Source organism: Mauremys reevesii, linkage group 25, assembly GCF_016161935.1.
Source record: "Mauremys reevesii isolate NIE-2019 linkage group 25, ASM1616193v1, whole genome shotgun sequence".
Lineage (NCBI taxonomy): Eukaryota > Metazoa > Chordata > Testudines > Geoemydidae > Mauremys > Mauremys reevesii.
In genome coordinates, this window is record NC_052647.1 from 3387395 (window position 1) to 3409115 (window position 21721).

A 21721-nucleotide genomic window follows, 5' to 3' on the forward strand; every position below is an offset into this window, starting at 1 on the left:
CGGCCGGGGCACACGGCCCCCCCTAGTTTCCTACCTCAGCGTCGTCTTCCTGGGCCGGGGAAGCCTGCTTGCTTCTCAGCCCTCCCAGGCTTCCCGCGCGAACAGCTGATTCGCAGGAAGCAGGGCGGGAGGAGAAGCAAGGAGGAGCATTCATGGCAGGAGGTGGAGGCAGAGCTGAGGTGAGCTGGGGCCGCAGCAGGGAGCGCTTGTTAAATTTAAATGCCCTTTTAGAACCAGTTTGTCCCACGGGGAACAACTGGTTCTAAAAGGGCTTCTAAATTTAACAACCGGTTCGCGCGAACCGGTGCGAACCGGCTGCAGCTCACCACTGGGAAAACCCACTGGCTTTCTCATGAGCGATCCTTGGCTGTTGTCTTAAAATTACTCCAGCCACTATTATTGACTTTGGAAAGTATCTACCAAGATAGGATGGATCTAAGTAGTGAGGCTGGTGGATTACTTTTGCTACTGCGTTCAGAGAAGACTATTGCCATTCTCTCTCTCGTAAGTCTACTGTTGAAACCACTTGGGTCATTGAATAATGCCATCCAGGCATCTGCTACAAGAGTGATAGAAGCTACATTTGGATCAATCATGGAATCACAGAATCACAGAATATCAGGGTTGGAAGGGACCTCAGGAGGTCATCTAGCCCAACTCCCTGCTCAAAGCAGGACCAATCCCCAACTAGAGAGCTATCCATTGAAAAAGTCCTGGAAGAAGCAAAGATTTCAGTCCAGAAGTTGACTAATGAAGGCATTTATATTGAATACTGAAGTGAAGAGGACAAGAAGTGTTTGTTATGACAACTAAAAAAGTACACAGACTTGATTCTTAAAAATCTGTAACAGTGACTTCTAGATTCTACTCAACCTCTGCGTAGCTTTTACAGATGCCTGTCCTATAAAACACCGACAGTTGAGTGAAGTGAGGCACTACCAGCAATGGGGCTGCCCTGTGCTCAAGACAGAATAGAGAATTTGAACAGAGAGTGGAATATCATACGGCGAATGAATGAAGATTTGACTTCAACTTCTTTTTTATTATCACTAGTGGCGCGACCCGATCTTTCTGCTATGTTTACTGGGATGAGAGAAGTAAGAATTCATCTTTTGCTATTCCCAGGCACAACATCTACAGTTGAATGTTCTTTTTCATCATTGAATAGAATCTTGTGTTCTGAAAGAAAATGCCTTGTGCCTGATCATGTGAATGAACTAATAAGCATATCAATTGAAGAGATGGTCGTACTGGAGATAAGAGAAGCCACCAAAGATGAATGCACTGCATTCAAGAAGTTCATTAACAGAGTTGTGCAAAATTATAACAAGAAAGATGTAGAGGTAGCATAGGCACCAACTCCGTGGGTGTTTCGGGGCTGGAGCACCCACAGGGAAAAATTAATGGGTGTTCTACACCCACCAGCAGCCAAGCTCCCTACCCTGCCATACCCACCCGCCCCACCTCACCTCACCTCCTCCTCTGCCTCCTCCCCTGAGTGCGCCACATCACCAGCTCCTCCGCCTACTTCTCAGCACTTGCCGCCACCAAACAGCTGTAGCAAGCTCTGGGAGGGAGGGAGGAGAGGGAGCGTGGCGCGCTCAGGGGAGGAGGCGGGGAAGAGGCAGGGGCGGGGCATAGATTTGGGGAAGGAGTCGAATAGGGGCAGGGACTTTGGGGAAGAGGTTGGAATGGGGGTGGGAGGAGGCGAGGCGAGGCAAGGGTGGAGTTGGGGGCAGGGCTTGGGGCAGAGGGGGATCGAGCACCCACCGGCGCCATTAGAAGTTGGCGCCTATGAGAGGTAGTGCTTCATAGACGGTTTGAGTAGCCAACTTTAATTTGTGTGATGATTTTAAAATATGAGTTAAATCTAATAAAATGGTCATGAAACATTTTTCAGTTTTTACTGTGGTGCCATACAGCCCACCTTCACCCTCCGAGTCTCACCCCTCATCAGCCCTGACACCCCCCCCCTGTAAATTTGAACACCCCCCTAATTTAAATTTCTGGGGAAAACACTGCCTGGGGGGTTCAATGTCTGGACCCCTGTAGCGCTCTGCTGAGTCGCCAGCAGAGGCAGCCTAACCAGATCTGGGACAGAGGCCTCTCTGGGGGAAATAGGAGACCGAATCAAAGTTGTGCCCCCTGCCCATGGTCTGGCCCTAGGTACCAAACTCTGAGAGGGCAGGGGAAGAACTGAGCCAGAGAAGCTTCAACAGACCCAGATCCAAGTTTATTCATTGCACTGGCACAAAGGGCACAGCATGGTTCTGTGCCAGGGCCCATGGCAAGGGGGCGGCAGGCCAGGTGGGGCTCTCCGGTGCCCCAGGCTGGGTTTTGGCATCACTACAGCCCTATCTTGCAGCAGCGCGCGGACGTCCAGTCGATGCCGCTGCACCGGCAGTGGCAGGTGGAGTCGGTGTGAATGTCCCAGGAGCCGCAGCCCATTCCGCAGGCGCAGCCCGTGGGCTTGTACCCTGTGGGGGGATGGGGGAGGTGAGGTTAGGGGAGCAGTTGGTGGCAGGATGGGAGTCATGGGAGGTAGTGTGGTGCCCTGCTCTCTCCTCCTCCCCAGCACCCAGGGCATGGCCCTGTTGCCTCTTTGCAGCCAGGCCACTGCCCAAGCAAGGGAGGCCAGTGAGACGTCCCAGGGGTCCGATCCAGGGGCCCACACTGGTCCCAGCTCCACAGCATCCAGTGCCCCCAGGGACTCAGGAGTCGTGTGAATGCCATTGCTCCTGGCACTGGGCAGCACATGGGCAGGGGGGCCCCAGGCAGGCTGGTGGTGCATCGCTGCCCCAGCTCCACACCCGCCCAGGATTGCAGGAGGGGTGGGGTCCATGCCCCAGGGGCCCCTCCCTCTTTGGGCCTGCGGGGCACTCGGGAAAGTGCTCTCACCTGCGGGGCAGGAGACAAGTGCCCCATTTGCCCAGACGTTCTGGCAGAGTAGCTTGGCTTTGGCCAGGGTGGAGGACACTGCAAGGCAAGAGGCAGAGTTGTAGCCAGCAGGACCCTGGGTGAGGAAAGGCTGCCCCCTCCCCCCAGGCTCAGGTGGGGAGAAGCTGCCTCTGCCCCAGCTGTTACCTGGGCAGGTGTAACCCACCCAGCCTCACTCCATGTGGCTCTCTGGCTCCCCCGAGTGGTGGCTGGGCTACGTACAGCTGCAGCGCCTGGAACTGGGTGCTGTAGCTGAATCTCAGGCAATACGGCCAATTTCTCAAGGGGTCTCTACTCTAATATACCTAACACATAATGTACAGCACCCAGCATAATGGGGTCCTGGGCCAAGACTGGGCCTCTGAGAAGTGATGAGCTGCCAATTGCCCCACTTGCCTCCTCCCCTCCCCTCTGGTCAGCCCTGGAGCTTGCAGCAGCCCACCCCCTCCACACACACCTTGCTAGGCCATTCAAAAAGTGGCAGCAGGACGACTCCCGAGCTCAGCTGAGCTGCCCAGCTGGTGCCGGCGGCTGGCCACGCTGCAGCTGGGGGGAAGCGGGGGAGGGGTCCGGGGAGCCTCAGCCTCCCCAGCCGGGAATCCTGGGAGCAACAGGATGGTCTGGCCCGCGGACCGGAGTTCTTTGCCCACCCCCTGGCCCTTTAACAACCAGTTCTCCACGGAGGTCTAATTTTAGCAACCGGTTTCAGGAGAACCTGTGGGAACCGGCTCCAGCTCACCACTGGCTCTGAGGCACTACTGTAATACATCTAATAATGTACAGCGCCCAGCACAACGAGGTCATGGTCTATGGCTGGAGCTTCTAAGCGCAACTGTCATTCAGATTGCAAGGATTCCTAGCCCAGCAGGGCCGCAGCTATGAACGCTGGCCACAGAATGGGGACAGGGCATTCCATGGAAAATTGCAACTAAAATGACAAGAGGGGGAAATCATATCTGCAACAAATTTCACATTTTTTCAGAAAATCCACAACTTTTTGGTATTCGGCAGCTGAAACATTGCAGCTGAAAACTTCCCCCAAACATACAACAGATTCAGTTTTGGCCAAAAAAAATTTCCTGTTTTTTTTTTTTTTGGATGAAAAATCTTTGCAGGAGGCAGATACATTCTGCAAAAGCTCAATTTTCTGTCAGCAAAAAGTTTTCATGGAAATTCCCCCCCACCCTACCCATTACCCCACATGCTGGGGCTACCTGGGCATAAGTCTCCTGGCCTCATGCTCACAGAACCCCCTCTCCCCACAGGAAGTTATGGAGAATGCCCGTTAGCTGTGCCCCGGGCCCACGCCATCAATGGTTCAGATGCTCTACTGGCAATGCCCAAGCCCCTGGACTCCATGACTGCTCCTTAAAGGCCGCGTGAGATGGATGATGCTCCTGCCTCTTGTGCTGTCTGTTGACCTGGAAATACTGGTTCTGCAGCTAAGACAAGAACCAAACGTACCTTCGTTTATCCTGTGGGAAAGGGCAGCGTTTATCCTCTTTAATTCCTCAGTCATCTTCTGGTCTTAAAGTAACAACAACAAAATTTAAAACAGGCATCGTTTTCATTGAACCCTCAGTAAGTTTGCAGATGACACTAAGCTTGGGGGAAAGATAGATATGATGGAGTGTAGGGATAGGGTCTAGAGTGATCTAGACACATTGGAAAATTTGGCCACAAGAAATCTGATGAGTTTCACAAGGACAAGTGCAGAGTCCTACAGTTAAGAAGGAAGAATCTCATTCACTGCTACAGTTTGGGGACTGACTGGCTAAGCAGCAGTTCTGCAGAAAAGGACCTGGATGAGAAGCTGGATATGAGTCAGCAGTGTGCCCTTGTTGCCAAGAAGGCCAATGGCATATTGGACTGCATTAGTAGGAGCATTGGCAGCAGGTTGAGGGAAGTGATTATTCCCCTCTATTCAGCACTGGTGAGGCCACATCTGGAGTATTGTATCCAGTTTTGGTCCCCCCACTACTGAAGGGATGTGGACAAATTGGAGAGCATCCAGCAGAGGGCAACAAAAATGATTAGGGGGCTGTGGCACATGATTTACGAGGAGAGGCTGAGGGAACTGGGGTTATTTAGCCTGCAGAAGAGAAGAGTGAGGGGGGATTTGATAGCAGCTTTTAACTACCTGAAGAGGGGTTCCAAAAAGGAAGGAGCTCAGCTGTTCTCTGTGGTGGTAGAGGACAGAACAAGAAGCAATGGTCTCAAGTTGCAGTGGGGGAGGTCTAGGTTGCATATTAGGAAACACTTTTTCACTAGGAGGGTGGTGAAGAACTGGAATGGGTTACCTAGGGAGGTGGTGGAATCTCCTTCCTTAGAGGTTTTTAAGGCCAGGCTTGACAAAGCCCTTACTGGGATGATTTAGTTGGTGTTGGTCCTGCTTTGAGCAGGGAATTGGATTAGATGACCTCCTGAGGTCTCCTCCAACCCTAATATTCTATTATTCTGTTCTATGATTCAAACGTACCTTGGTCTATCCGCTGGGAAATGGCAGCATTTATCGTCCTTAATTCCTCAGTCATCTTCCGGTCTGAAAGCAACAACAAAATTTTAAACAGACTTCGTTTTCATTGCAGCTTTACAATTACCTTAACTCAATCAATTTGGACATTTCCCACAGATGGGTGGGGAGAGTTGATGATTGTCCAGTAGGAAGGCTCTCTCTATGCATACATACGCATCAGCATCTATATACATCTATTCATCCATCCATCCAGTGGCATACACAGACTTCCATCCATCGGCATATAGACACGTCCATTGACACATCCTCCATCCTTCAGCATACATACACAGCCATCCAACCTCCATGCTATAGTATGCATACACATCCCTGACTGGGAGGATTTAGTAGGGATTGGTCCTGCTTTGAGCAGGGGGTTGGACTAGATGACCTCCTGAAGTCCCTTCCAACCCTAATCTTTTATGATTCTATGATCTTTCCATCCATTGGCATATATGCTTCTTTATGCATTCACCCATCAGCATACATACTCAGCCTTCCATCTATCCAACCATCAACATGCATACACTTCCATCCATAAGCATCCACACACATCCATCCATCCATTGGCATGCATATGCATCCATCCATCCTCCATCCATTGGCATACATACTCCTTTATCCATCCTTTGGCATAGATACTCCTATCCATTCACTCATCAGCATAAATACTCATCCTTCTGTCCATCCATCCATCGACATACATACACACACCCTCCATCCATTGGTATTAGCACATGTATTTAGCCATCACACTGCATGTACTCATCTATTCCAAAACAAAAACCAAAAAATATCATGTAAGGGTCACTAAGTGACATTAACGTATTGACCTATCACTGCGTTCACAAAACCCAAGTACACCAAGCAAGGCATTGATTAGTTGAGGATTCAATCTATCTAGCACAGCCCACATAAGAAACACAAACACACCAGTCATATCCAGTGCAGAGAAACATGTATTTCATTTTAACACAAGAGCCTCGATTCTGATCTGTGGATTGTTTATTTGTTTGAATGTCTGATTCTGGTATTATCAGTTAATATCTTTAGCTATTATTTTGGAAAGTACTTTGAATTGTGATGTCTTCTGAAATATGGAGAATAGTTTAACAGGCTATACCCCAACAAAACCGGGGAAGCAGCACTATTGAGTGGGTAGGGCACTGGCTTCGGGAGACCTGGGTTCTATTCCTGGCTCTGCCATTGACCTGCTGGGTGACCTTGGGCAAGTCACTTCCCCTTTCTGTGCCTCAGTTTCCCATCCTTTGCCTACTTAGATCATAAGATCTTTGGGGCGGGGCCTGGCACAAGAGGAACCTGATCTCGCTTGGGGTCTCTAGGAACCCCGTAGTCTGTATGTTTCTATCTCGGAAGCTCTCACATTCTGTTGAACTGCTGGCATCACATGCAGGCAGACTTGAGGCCTAATCCAGAGCCCAGCGATGTCAATGGACAGACTCCCATGGATCAGGCCCTCAGCAGAGAGGGGTCTTTGAGCTGTATATGGGTGGAAGGGGCTTTCCCCACCTGGGATGAGGGCTTTTCTCCCACCCTAACCATCTGTGTTAAAACTGCCACCTGCACCTCATCTCTGTAGCTCCAGAATCCTGTCCCAAGGGGGTTTTGTGCTTTCCCCCTGATTTTGATTGTCTGATTCACAGATTGCTAGGGTGAAATCCAGACAGCATTTTGCCATTGATGTCCATGGGGCCAGGGTTCCACCCCTCGAGTTCAATGCCAGAGGGACCAATGTAATCCAGTCGGAACGCCTCCAAAACAAAGGCCAGAGCAGTCCACACAGTGAACCCTGACTGGAGCCCAGGAACTGGTGGTGGAGCTGGAGTGGATTTTAAAGCAAGAACCACTCAGTCTGCTTTTAAAGCAGCTAAAGTTCATGACTACCCACCACACCCCTGGGTCAGCTGTCCCAATGGTTAATTCCCTGCCCTGTTCAAAATATGTACCTTATATAGCACAGTCTGAACTTCCTCCCAGCCTTTGGATCTGTTAGATTAAAGAACCCCCTGGCTGTCAGAAAAATCATAGAATCATGGTAATGAAGAGCTGAAGGGACCTCGAGAGGTCATCTAGTCCAGTCCCCTGCACTAAGGTAGGACCACGGATACCTAGCATCCCTGCCGGTGTTTGTTCAACCTCTTAGAAACCTCCAATGATGGGGATTCCATAACTTCCTAGGTCACCTGTTCCAGAGCTTAACTAATATCCAGCCTAAATCTCCCTTGCTGCAAACTGCACCAGTTCCATCAAAGCTGGGACATAGAGAACAACTGATCCCTGTCCTCATTGTAACAACCTGTTACAGATCCATAGACTGTCATCAGGTGTGTCCCTCATCCCACCCCCGCCAGCCCTCTCTTCTCTAGAGTAAACATGCCCAATTCTTCCAACCTCTCCTCAGAGGCAGGTTTTCTAACTCCTTGATCAATTATGTTGCTTTCTTCTGGACTGTCCAATTTGTTCACATCTTTTTTAAGGTGCGGCACGTACAATTGGACACAGGACTCCAGCTGAGGTTTCCCCAGTGCCGGGTGGAGCAGAACAATTAGCTCCTGTGTGTCTCACATGCTACACTCCAGAATGACATTTGCCTTTTTTTGCAACAGCACCACATTGTTGACTCATATTGAATTTGTGGTAGATCCTTTATGGTCAGCCGTGCTGAGGAAGCTCTTTCCCATAGATCCCTAGTGACCTTTCTCTGATAAGCTAAACAGATGGTGTCTCACTCTCAGACAGGTGTTCCAGAGCTCGAATGGTCATAGGACCTAGTGTCTTCTCTGAAACTTTCACAAGTGATCCCCCATCCGCTTGGTGCCCAGGGCTTGCTGGGAGTAGACTCACCATTCTTGATTGTGAGCGAGAGGAGAACGATCCACATGAGAAAGCAAATAGCCACCAGGAGGTACAGCATCAGGATGTGTTTCTGCTTCTGGGTTCTCCGTTTAGAATGATAGAATCATAGAAGATTAGGGTTGGAAGAGACCTCAGGAGGTCTTCTAGTCCAACCCCCTGCTCAAAGCAGGACTTTGGCGGGCTGGAGGGTGGATGGAGTTGTAGGGGCTGGAAAACCCTACATGTTCTGGAGCATGTTCTGGGTATGTTCCGTACATGCTAATAGACGTGTCATACACAGTGGGGGATTAACGCGTTAGCCCACGGGGGCTGTGCCCAAGGGCCCGGCCAATTTGGGGGCCCCCGCAGGAGCACTGGAACCTGTGCAGAAGTGTGGGAAGGCCACTGGTGCTGGAACTGTGGGCCTGCCCCCTGCTCCTCCTCTTCCCCCCAAGGCCCTGCCCCCTGGCCAGGCTGGAAGCCAGAGCCGGGCCATGGTAAGAGGGCCTGGAATGCTGTGGGGAACCCCGGACCTTCCACCTGCCTGGGGGATGGGGGGCGCAGGGTGCCTGAGAGCAGCCCCCAGCCCATGTCCCTGCCCCCTGGAGTGCATCGTCCAGAGCAGGTGGAGGGTCTGGGGCTCCCCACAGTGGACCTGAGCTCCCTGGGCAGCTCTTACCATGGCCCTGCTCTGGCTTCTGGCCTGGCCAGGGGACGGGGCCTGCAGGGTGTGGGGCACTGTGGCGAAGAGGAGCTAAGGCTCACCTCAGCCCCCTCCCCACAAGTGGCTGGTGCTTCTCACAGGGGCTGTGCTGCATAGCTGGGGAGCTGATCACCTTCTCAGCCCCCCCGCAAAAGTCAGCCCCGGTCGCTGCTCTGCGCCTGCACATGTTAAAGGGTGTGCAGGCCTGGCCCTCCCGCTTTTAAAAGTGGGGGGCTATGGCCCCTCTGCCCCCACCGCTTCTGGTGTCCTTGGCCCCCCGGGGTGTTGAGGATCCAAACATTCTTTGTGCCAGGGTCCCAATATATCTTAATCTGCCTCTGGGGCCATACAGCACAGTAATACCTGGCATTTACACAGGGGTTTCCAGCCCTAGATCCCAGAGCCGGGCTGGCTTGGTGATTCCATGGCCAGCTGCCCTGCCAGCTATAGAGGGGAAGGGAGAGAGGAAGGGAGACGGGGAGGGAGTGATGGATGACTTAGCCTCATCTGCCTAGAGCTGGGCCTGGGCAATAGTTGGGGACCTCCCCAAACAAACCACAGCTCCCTGGACACTGTAGAAGGTGGTGTGAACTCAGTGCTGTGCTGCTATGCTGAGGACGGGGCGTTGTGTTGTAGGGATCAAGGTGGGGGGCTCAGTAAGGGGCTCTCCTCCGGCAGTCAGCACTGGCCCCATGCTCCAGCCTGGCATTAGAGGGTGCTGTGCTGCTAGAGATGCTCTCTTCCAGGTGAGATGTAAATCTGAGGCCCTGGCTATTTAAACCCCCATGTTGTTGTTTCTTTTCCACATGGCAAAGCCTATTAATCCCCGAGAGCTGGGAATGGTCTTTATTCCAGCATCTCTCCCAGGTGGTTTTGGAAGGACCCTATGTTTGCCCCAGTGCTGGTACTGCCTGCAGCTAGCTGGGCTGGTGTAACTGATAGCAGCTGTCTCTGAACCCAGGGACCAGACCCTCACAACTTTCCAGGTAGACGTCTCCCCAGCAAGACCCTTGCACAGCCTCTCCCACTGGTACAGACAAGCCCTGTGGGATGGAGAAGGCAGGGAGGTTGTTGCTTGGCTAACGTGTTTTTCCCTCCTCCCAGCCTCTGTGGACTCTGCTTACTGCTTACTCCCCCTTACCCCAGCATCCAGGCCATATTTCCACAGGCGTAATTCATCCTTCCAGTTGGATACAGGATTCCTCTTCACTTCCTATCCTAAACTGTTGTTAAACAGCCGTCTTGCCCTCACCTCAGAAGTGGCTGCATTTCAATGATGTGTGAGGGATCTCTATGCCGCACCACAGTACAGCTGTTAAACAGTTGCTACATCCCACCCCAGAAGTGGCTTCCCTTTCTGCGTAAGCAGTAGAAAGCATTTTTGAGACCCTTCACCTAGCATTAGAATGCAGCCAGTTCTGGGGCTGTGGGTGCCAGTGCCATGTTGTTCTGACTTACCTGGGTCCGAGGGAGGCATTTCTGCTGGAGGCTGGGGATTCTTCTGGTCAGTCGTCACTGATATATTTTCGTAATCAGACATTTCATCATCAGAAAACTCCACTGCTGAAAAACAGGCAGGGTTTTTAAGAAAGGATGATTTCAAACTGGAAAAACTCAGCCTTTGGTTATTTTAAGGGTTGTCATTAGCAAAGTTCAAAATTGAACATTTTCCCGTATAAATGCGTGTGTGTAATTTTATTTGTTCCATTACAAAATGAACATTTTTTTTCAATTTTTTTTCAATTTTCATCTAAAATCTTGTGGAAAAACCTCAAAATATTTGAGATTTTTGGTTCATTGGATATTTTTATTTTCTGAGGAACCCCCAAAGTATTAGAAAAAAATGTGATGAAAGGAATCAATGTTTTTGCTGGAATTTTTCTACAGGATGAATTTTTTTTTCTTGATTTGATCTAGTCACTAGCTGCCGGGTGTCTCTGTGCCACGGCTGCCCTCCACTGGTAGAAACGCTGCCCTCTGTGGCCTCTGTACTACCCTGTAACACTGGTTCCAATCTGCTCAGCTGTGGGGCTGGGTACTATAGTACGGCCTTTCCGGACTGCACTGTGATCAGCCCCCTCTGGGGTTGAAATTAAATCTTGGCTCAAATCAGCCACCCCAAATCTTTCTAGTGATCCCAGTTTGGATGCAGTTCTACTCTGTGGAGCTGCCTAAGCCAGAGGTTCCCATGCTGTGGCCCGTGGACAGCTCACTGGTGGTCTGAGGACAGCTGTCTCCTCTTCCACATGAGCTGTAGTGGCCACAGGGCTGTTATTGAGGATGGGTGCTCTCAGGACAGGCTCCAAGCTATTGGAACTCTCTGCTTGGTTGCTGCGTGGGTCTGAGTTGGCTTTTACCTCCATGCCCTGCTGGCTTGGGACTGGTTCTTTTCATCCTCCCACCTGGCGACCTCGCCACAGCCTCGTGGTTCACATATATGTTGTTCATTTCCATGGCCCCGTCCATGGTTTGACCATTCTGTGAACTGTCTCTCCAACTCTGATCTGGATGACGCAACAGAGCCTCTTATTTTAACAACGGGCCCTGTTGTGTAACCCCAGACGGTGTCAGAGCCAGGGGGGAGCCAATGAGGCTGCATTTCCGAGATGCTGCTGCTGGCCCCAAGAGCAAAGGACTACGGCAGCTTCTCCTCACTACACTGGCCCTGGGAAAGCAGGCGCCTGTGGGCTTCTGTTCAGACCAGCACCGCCTCTAGCTGTGAAGCAACAGGGCAGGAGAGAAAACCACTGCAGATGTGTGGGTGTGGGAAGGGAAGTTCTCTCCAGCCCAGGCAGAGAAATGACTCACACAAAGGGTGGGAATTTCAAGACATCACCTGGGGGGAAAGATGGGGTGAGATGGGAAATCAGATCCTCCAGGGCTCTTCAGATCAGAATCTGTAACTCCATGGCAAACTGGCCCAGTGTGGTCTCGATTGTTTATTAGGTGTAGCACGGTCGTGCTGGAGCCCAAGTCATGGACTAGGACCCCCTGGCAGTACCGGATTTACCATGGTGCCAGGCCCATGGTCCAAAAGGGCCATGGACTGGCCGGCTCTTCTCTGCTACCCTCCACCCCCCATGGGGGCAGAAGCTTAGTGCTGCCAGCTTCTGCTGCAGCAAGGCAGGCTCTGCTGGCAGCCAAGCTCCTCCTCACCTCTTTCCCCAGAGTGCTACGTTCCCTCCCCTCATCCCTGCCGCTGATGAGCTGGATCAGCTGCTTGCTGGCAGGAGGAAGGAGGAGGAGTGGAGCCTCAGCAGGCTCGCTGCTCTGGGGAGAACATAAGAACATAAGAAAGGCCGTACCGGGTCAGACCAAAGGTCCATCTAGCCCAGTATCTGTCTACCGACAGTGGCCAATGCCAGGTGCCCCTGAGGGAGTGAACCTAACAGGCAACGATCAAGTGATCTCTCTCCTGCCATCCATCTCCATCCTCTGACGAACAGAGGCTAGGGACACCATTCTTACCCATCCTGGCTAATAGCCATTTATGGACTTAGCCACCATGAATTTATCCAGTCCCCTTTTAAACATTGTTATAGTCCTAGCCTTCACAACCTCCTCAGGTAAGGAGTTCCACAAGTTGACTGTGCGCTGCGTGAAGAAGAACTTCTTTTTATTTGTTTCAAACCTGCTGCCTATTAATTTCATTTGGTGACCCCTAGTTCTTGTATTATGGGAATAAGTAAATAACTTTTCCTTATCCACTTTCTCAACATCACTCATGATTTTATATACCTCTATCATGTCCCCCCTTAGTCTTCTCTTTTCCAAACTGAAGAGTCCTAGCCTCTTTAATCTTTCCTCATATGGGACCCTCTCTAAACCCCTAATCATTTTAGTTGCTCTTTTCTGAACCTTTTCTAGTGCTAGAATATCTTTTTTGAGGTGAGGAGACCACATCTGTACACAGTATTCGAGATGTGGGCGTACCATGGATTTATATAAGGGCAATAATATATTCTCAGTCTTATTCTCTATCCCCTTTTTAATGATTCCTAACATCCTGTTTGCTTTTTTGACCGCCTCTGCACACTGCGTGGACATCTTCAGAGAACTATCCACGATAACTCCAAGATCTTGTTCCTGACTCGTTGTAGCTAAATTAGCCCCCATCATGTTGTATGTATAGTTGGGGTTATTTTTTCCAATGTGCATTACTTTACATTTATCCACATTAAATTTCATTTGCCATTTTGTTGCCCAATCACTTAGTTTTGTGAGATCTTTTTGAAGTTCTTCACAATCTGCTTTGGTCTTAACTATCTTGAGTAGTTTAGTATCATCTGCAAACTTTGCCACCTCACTGTTTACCTTTCTCCAGATCATTTATGAATAAATTGAATAGGATTGGTCCTAGGACTGACCCTTGGGGAACACCACTAGTTACCCCTCTCCATTCTGAGAATTTACCATTAATTCCTACCCTTTGTTCCCTGTCCTTTAACCAGTTCTCAATCCATGAAAGGACCTTTCCTTTTATCCCATGACAGCTTAATTTACGTAAGAGCCTTTGGTGAGGACCTTGTCAAAGGCTTTCTGGAAATCTAAGTACACTATGTCCACCGGATCCCCTTGTCCACATGTTTGTTGACCCCTTCAAAGAACTCTAATAGATTAGTAAGACACGATTTCCCTTTACAGAAACCATGTTGACTATTGCTCAAGAGTTTATGTTTTTCTATGTGTCTGACAATTTTATTCTTTACTATTGTTTCAACTAATTTGCCCGGTACCGACGTTAGACTTACCGGTCTGTAATTGCCGGGATCACCCCTAGAGCCCTTTTTAAATATTGGCGTTACATTAGCTAACTTCCAGTCATTGGGTACTGAAGCCGATTTAAAGGACAGGTTACAAACCTTAGTTAATAGTTCCGCAACTTCACATTTGAGTTCTTTCAGAACTCTTGGGTGAATGCCATCTGGTCCCGGTGACTTGTTAATGTTGAGTTTATCAATTAATTCCAAAACCTCCTCTAGTGGCACTTCAATCTGTGACAGTTCCTCAGATTTGTCACCTACAAAAGCCAGCTCAGGTTTGGGAATCTCCCTAACATCCTCAGCCGTGAAGACTGAAGCAAAGAATCCATTTAGTTTCTCCGCAATGACTTTATCGTCTTTAAGCGCTCCTTTTGAATTTTGATCATCAAAGGCCCCACTGATTGTTTAGCAGGCTTCCTGCTTCTGATGTACTTAAAAAACATTTTGTTATTACCTTTGGAGTTTTTGGCTAGCCGTTCTTCAAACTCCTCTTTGGCTTTTCTTATTACACTCTTGCATTTAAATTGGCAGTGTTTGTGCTCCTTTCTATTTGCCTCACTAGGATTTGACTTCCACTTTTTAAAGGAAGTCTTTTTATCTCTCACTGCTTCTTTTACATGGTTGTTAAGCCACGGTGGCTCTTTTTTAGTTCTTTTACTGTTTTTCTTAATTTGGGGTATACATTGAAGTTGGGCCTCTATTATGGTGTCTTTAAAAAGGGCCCATGCAACTTGCAGGGATTTCACCTTAGTCACTGTACCTTTTAACTTTTGTCTAACTAACCCCTTCATTTTTGTATAGTTCCCCCTTTTGAAATTAAAGGCCACAGTGTTGGGCAGTTGAGATGTTCTTCCCACCACAGGGATGTTGAATGCTATTGTATTATGGTCATTATTTCCAAGCGGTCCTGCTATAGTTACCTCTTGGACCAGCTCCTGCGCTCCACTCAGGATTAAATCTAGAGTCGCCTCTCCCCTTGTGGGTTCCCGTACCAGCTGCTCCATGAAGCAGTCATTTAAAGTATTGAGAAATTTTATCTCTGCATTTCGTCCTGAAGTGAAATGTTCCCAGTCAATATGGGGATAATTGAAATCCCCCACTATTATTGGGTTCTTAATTTTGATAGCCTCTCTAATTTCCCTTAGCATTTCATCATCACTATTACTGTCCTGGTCAGGTGGTCGATAATAGATCCCTACTGTTATATTTTTACTAGAGCATGAAATTTCTATCCATAGAGACTCTATGGAACCTGTGGATTCGCTTAAGATTTTTACTTCATTTGAATCTACACTTTCTTTAACATATAGTGCCACTCCTCCCCCTGCACGGCCTGCTCTGTCCTTCCGATATATTTTGTACCCCGGAATGATTGTGTCCCATTGATTGCTCTCAGTCCACCAGGTTTCTGTGATGCCTATTATATCTATATCATCCTTTATCACAAGGCACTCTAGTTCACCCATCTTATTATTTAGACTTCTGGCATTTGTGTACAAGCACTTTAAAAACTTGTCCCTGTTTATTAGCCTGCCTTTTTCTGATGTGCCAGATTCTTTTTTATGTGACTGTTTATCATCTGATCCGGCCCTTACATTATACTTCTCATTCCTCTGCTCCTGACTATAACCTGGAGATTCTCTATCATCAGACTCTCCCTAAAAGAAGTCTGTGTCCGATCCACACGCTCCTCTGCAGCAGTCGGCTTTCCCCCATCTCCTAGTTTAAAAACTGCTCTACAACCTTTTTAATGTTTAGTGCCAGCAGTCTGGTTCCACTTTGGTTTAGGTGGAGCCCATCTCTCCTGTATAGGCTCCCCCCATCCCAGAAGTTTCCCCAGTTCCTAATGAACGTGAACCCCTCCTCTCTACACCATCGTCTCATCCACGCATTGAGACTCTGAAGCTCTGCCTGCCTACCTGGCCCTGCGCGTGGAACCGGGAGCATTTCTGAAAATGCCACCATAGAGGTCCTGGATTTCAGTCTCTTCCCTAGCAGCCTAAATTTGGCTTCCAGGACATCTCTCCTACCCTTCCCTATGTCATTGGTACCTACATGTACCACGACCACCGGCTCCTCCCCAGCACTACACATAAGTCTATCTAGATGCCTCGAGAGATCCGCAACCTTCGCACCAGGCAGGCAAGTCACCATACGGTTCTCCCGGTCATCACAGACCCAGCTATCTACATTTCTAATAATCAAATCTCCCATTACTAACACCTGCCTTTTCCTAGAAACTGGAGTTCCCTCCCCCAGAGAGGCAACCTCAGTGCGAGAGGCAACCCCAGCACCATCTGGAAGGAGGGTCCCAACTACGGGAAGGTTTCCCTCTGCTCCCATTGACTGCTCTACTTCCCTGGGCCCTTCTTCCTCCTCAACAGCACAGGAGCTGTCTAAGCGGAGGTGGGACAATTCTACAGTGTCCCGGCCTCATCAACATACCTCTCTGCCTCTCTCAGCTCCTCCAGTTCCGCCACCCTGGCCTCCAAAGTCCGTACATGGTCTCTGAGGGTCAGGAGCTCCTTGCACCGACTGCACACATACGCCACCCGCCCACAGGGCAGGTAATCATACATGCGACAGTCAGTGCAATAAACTGGATAGCCCCCACCCTGCTGCTGGGCTTCTGCCTGCATTGTCTCCTAGTTAGTGAAAGGGTGGTTTATGGAAAGTAGTTTTGGAATGTAGTTTGGTTTATAGGTTTTAGGATTTTGGGGGGGGGGGGCACAGGGACGGGGTTACGGCCGGCGAGGGACTCCCGCTCCCTTCCCACTCCCCTTCCAAACTCCCTTGCGAAACTCCCTGTTAGCAGCCCCTGTTCGCAGGAGGAGGAGGAGGAGAAAAGGTGGGGGCAGGGCCTTGGGGAATCGGGGCATACCCCTGCCGTGAGCACCCCCACAACCCCAGCCCACACCCACAGCCCTCTGCCCATCCTGACCCCTGCACCCCCTCACACACCCCCAGCTCCCTGAACCCCCTCACACACCCTGAGCCCCCTGCCCTGACTCCACCTCCCATACATACCCAGCCCCTCCACACTCCATGCCCTGACTCCTGAACCCCCCCACATCCCCACCCCCATCCTGAGCACCAAACATGAGCTCCTGCACCCCCCACATTCCCACCTGTACCCCTTGCACAAAACAGGAGCTGGCCCAGGTAAGCACTCCGCACTCCAACCTCCTGCCCCAACCCTGAGCCCTCTCCCTCACCCTAGCTCCTAGCCAGACCCCGCACCCCAATGTTTTTTTACAATATTTGTAAAGATCATTAAGTGGTCCATCGAGATCTTCTGCAATTTTAAAGTGGTCTGTGGAAAAAGAAGATAGACTACAAGAACAATCAAGGTACCTCGCTTTATTTTCATTGACTTGCTATTACTTATAGGAGGAGGATGAAGAAAAAAAGAATGAAAAACGGGGGTGGGAGAGATAAGAGAGAATGTTCTTTTTCTTGGCTGGGTCCCAAGGAGGGGCCCCAGAAATGAAGCTGAGCACAGGGCCGGGAGGCCCCACTAACTCTAAATCCACCACTGGCTGTCACGTCACCTGGGCTGGGGATACTATGTCAGCTGATCCCCACAGTCTCCAACCTACCTGGGCAGTACCACAGACATGGCCCTGCCCATTAGCTCCTCTCCACTCCCTCGCCCATCCACCCCTTGCTTCCCACCGCTTAAGACTTAGCCCTCTCACTTTTACAAATGATGCCCCTCCTCCCCCCCTCAGGTTTTTCTGGCAGCCCTGTTGCCCGGTATCCAGTTTTAGACTGGAAACTCCAGTAGAAAATGGAACCTCCCTCCGTTTCCCCAGCCAGATCCAAATTACAACCCCCTCCAGCCCCTCCTCTGTCCTTTGTCTCTTTCCCCAGGCTAGGAGCCCACCTGATCTCTTTGTTCTCCAACACCTTCAGTTGGCACCTTGCAGGGGAGGGGCCCAGGCCATCAGTTGCCAGGAGACAGGGCGTCGGCCATTCTCTGTGAAGACAGCATCACACCTGCCCTCTCGTGCTCTGCAACTATCACACCCCCTTATCCCACCACCTAGATACTTGAGAAAGGCATAGGGGAAACTGAGGTACCCACACAGTATTCAAAGAAAACATTAAGAACATTCCCACTTTGTCACACTGGAGGAGGGGCAGCTCAGTGCAGAGAGAGATTAAGAGAATGGGCTAGAACCAGGGAGAAGGTAGGTACCCACTCCATGTGGGCAGGGGGTTGGGGTGATCCTGTTTACCCCCTCCTCAGCCCTGCTGCGCTTGCAGTTTACCCCTGGCCCCTCTCTTGCTCCAGAGACCAACCCCAGCTCCTGCCCCACTGTGCTTTTGCCACCAGCCCCTTTTACAATCATTTCCCAGGGGGCCCAGAAATATGTTTGGAGCCGGGCCCATAAAAAGTTAATCCGGCCCTGCCCACTGGTAGCTCATTCCAACGCGCTACTGATGGGTGAACCTGCTTCCAAAGTCCGTAATACACCTAAGAAATAATACTAAATGCGAATGGGACTGGATTGTCCCAGGTCCTGGGGCTGACTGTTCGGAAGGGTATGGTGCGTAGTGTCAGGGTGGTGGCATTAGGGTGGGGATCCAGGAGGGTGTCCAGCAGCAGCGGAAATAGCCAGGGAACACCCTCAGGACTTGTTTCCGCTGGAGTTGGGCCCAAGCCACAATTCCAGATTCAAAACACTCCCAGTGTTACAATTTTGTCATGAGTCTCGTGCTCTTTGATGTTAAAGCCCCAGCTCCGGGAGTCATGGGATTACAGGAGAATCTTGGCTTTCTTCTTTCTTTTTTAAAGCTTTTTTTTTGAACTCACACAGAAAAGCTGGAAAATGTGACCTTGCAAGGCGCAGAATCCAGAAAATAAAGAAACAGAATCTAATGCACATGATCTTTTTTTTAAAGTCATGACTTTTCAGCCAATCTCCTGATTTTTCAGGGACTGGACCTGTAATTTTTCAAGGTTTGGGGCTGGTGATTCTGTTAAGGAGGCAAGACTTTTGCTAGGAAACATGTGGCTTTTTATTGCCATTGCATCTAGCCTGGCTGAAGTCATGGGCCATTGATAACTGATTTGCAAGGGGTTGTTACGAAGGTGGAGTTGTGCTGGGGATCTGGAGGGGCTACCAGGAACAGGGAGACTCCAGGAAATGTTGATGAAGTTCCTACCAGAGATGGGCCCAGCTAATGAAGCCCAGATCCAAGAGACAAACTGCGCAGAGTTAGGGGAGTGGTTCAACCTTCCACTGCTGCCCGGGACAGGACAGGATGTGGGGAATGGAGCGGAGACACAGACTGGGAATTTGGGGAGTAGACGCTGCACTAGGTACCATGCTGTCTCCTGGGAATTGTAGTTCAGGTGCTCAGTGCCTTCACTCTTCTCTTGGGGCCCTTCCCCAGACAGCATCCAATCTAAGTAAATGTATGAGCCACCAAGGAATGAAATGAGCCACATTTCCCAAGGAAAATCTTTTCTTTTTAATGAGGATTTTTTCCCAATGGCTGGTTGGCCAGCAGTTAAATGAGGGGTGGGGTTAAGAGGGGGCATAAAGGCAAGGGAGGGAGCAGATCTCATCAGCCACACTGCTGAGGATTCCCATTACCTCCTCAGAGATGCAGCAAAGCAGACGTGCAACAGATGAGAGTCCCAGATGGGGGTGAAATGCACCATGAGGCCTGGAAGCAGCTGGCATAGCAGTGGGAGCATGAGCATGAGCATGAGCTATTTAGGCCCAGATCCTCAAAGGGAATTAGGTACCTCACTCCCATTGGAATCCCTGGTGTGAATCTGGCTCTTAGGAGTCCAAGCCTCTTGGAAAGCCAGGGGGACTTGCTGATTTTCAGAGACTTCGGTTTCTAAGAAGAGCTGGAGGAAATTTTTCATCCAAAATCATTTTCCAGAGAAAAATGTGGATTTGGCATCACAGAAACATTCCTCAAATTCATGTCGATTTCTCTGAATTGTTTCAGTTGGGAAAAAAGCCTCCAAAAGAAATGGAAAGAATTTGACTTTTTGGTTCCAAACTAATTTTTGCTTTGAAAATCTCTCTAATTTAATTTGAAAAAAAAAAAGAATATTAAAAAATGCTTGAAAAAAACTAATCAAATGAAATAAGGGTTTTTTTTACTTTTCAATTCACTGAACATTTCAAAAAAAGTATTTTTCAATTGAGCCCAACACAATTTTATAAAAACTTTTTGCTTTACCTACAAATCTGGAAAATTTCATTTTAGGTTCAACCTGAAACTATTTCCCCCGCTCCCCCCAGCTTTTGGGATTGCCAGCGAACTGAGAAACCCGCTATTCACACAGATCTACTCTTAAGTCACTTAAGTGCTTTTGAAAATGTTACCTGTAGGCACTTGAAAATCCCACCCCCGGGTGTTAGAAAAAAATACAGTGGGGCCAATTCTACTCGCTCTGTCAGTCCAACCTGTCTGAGAGCGTCAGTTTGTTCCACGCGCACGCTGGTGATAGCTGCATGCCAGCTCTCAGCCAGTCCAGGGTAGATCCCGAGTGAAGCCATGCTAGATTCACACCTCAGATCGGAACGTGGGTGGCTCTTTGTGTCTCTATCGGACAGTGGTGCCAAGAGAGAGGACTGGAACCTTTCATTTCTACAGCAGGTGAGCACTTCAAAGCTTCTGCTGGTTTGTTGCGGCAGAGGGTTGTTACCCACCCGGTGGCTGCTCGGTGGGAATGCACGGGAGGGTCTCAGCTTAGCTCCCCGCAAAGGTCATCTGGCAGAAAGGCCAAGGGCTGAGTGGGCTGTGGAGAAGAGGGACCCACAGCGCACGGTCCCCAGTCCAGTGTTCAGGCGGGCTGCTCCCCCTTAGAGCTCCTCAGGAGCTTGGAGCCTTGGTCGTCGAGGCTGGAAACGAGACAAAAACATCCCTGCTCAGCCAGGCCCAGTGAGTAGGAGCCAGTTCTCCATCCCCTCCCATGGCAGCCAAGCTCACCTCCGCCTGAGCCCTCTTATCGCCCCTCCTCTCGCCACCTTGTGCCTCCGTCCTTTGAACTGGCCCAGATCCCTCTGTGTGGGGGATTGGGAAGGGCCCATCACAGCGAATCCATCCACAAAAGGGGCTGGGCTATGACGGGGGCTCTGAGCAGCTGGTGAGCAGGGACGGGGGCAGATGAAGGGCTCCACCCATGTACAGAGGTGGGTGCTTCGGATCTGTGAAAAGTGGATACCTTGGCCAGCAGTGCCCAGGGCCGGTGCAAGGATGTTTCGCGCCCTAGGCGAAACTTCCACCTTGCGCCCCTCCCTGCAGCAGCTCCCCTGCTCCGCCCTGAGCCCCCCCCCCGCAGCAGCTCCCCCCTCCGCACTGAGGTGCCCCCTTTGCGGCAGTTCCCCTCCCACCACCCTCCGCCCTGAGGCACCCCCCCACCCCAGCTCAGCCCTGCTCCGCGCACGAGCATGAGCACTCCGAGCTCGCCGTGGCTGCTTCACTTCTCCCGCCTCTCAGGCTTGTGGTGCCTCAGCTGATTGGCACCGCAAGCCTGGGAGGCGGGAGAAGTGAAGCAGCCACGGCGTACTCAGGGAGGAGGTGGAGCAGGGGTGAGTTGGGGCGGGGAGTTCCCCTGCATGCTGCTCCCCCCTTACTTGCTGCAGGCGGCCCTCCCTGCGCTCCCCTGCCCCAAGTCCCTTCGCCTAAATGCCGGCGGCGACTGAGGCGGCCAAAGATCCGGCTGCCACAGTCACTGCCGAAGAAAATGGTGCCCCCCAAATGCCAGTGCCCTAGGTGACTGCCTAGGTTGCCTAAATGGTAGCACTGGTCCTGGCAGTGCCCTATGGTCTGCGCCTGTCTGCGTCCCAAACACAGCTTCACGCCCGCAGGGGATGTCTGGAGCAGCCCCGCTGGGCCTAAAGGAGCCCCGCAGAGAACACAGCCCAAGGGCTGTATGCCACAGGCTCTCTCCCTGCTGCTCGGTGGGAAGGG

At 50.5% G+C, this 21721-nt stretch overlaps 1 protein-coding gene across 1 annotated transcript; it reads right to left on the reverse strand.

The window, feature by feature from the left end:
• Positions 1–2302: 2302 nt before the first annotated feature.
• On the reverse strand, positions 2303–11469 carry LOC120391054 (resistin-like beta). Its single transcript, XM_039514311.1, has 6 exons — positions 11369–11469; positions 10470–10574; positions 5417–5479; positions 4402–4464; positions 2899–2976; positions 2303–2477 (listed from the first exon to the last, which is right to left on the reverse strand). Exons 1-6 carry the CDS (start codon positions 11463–11465, stop codon positions 2347–2349), a joined length of 537 nt encoding a protein of 178 aa, XP_039370245.1. The 5' UTR covers positions 11466–11469; the 3' UTR covers positions 2303–2346.
• Positions 11470–21721: the final 10252 nt, after the last annotated feature.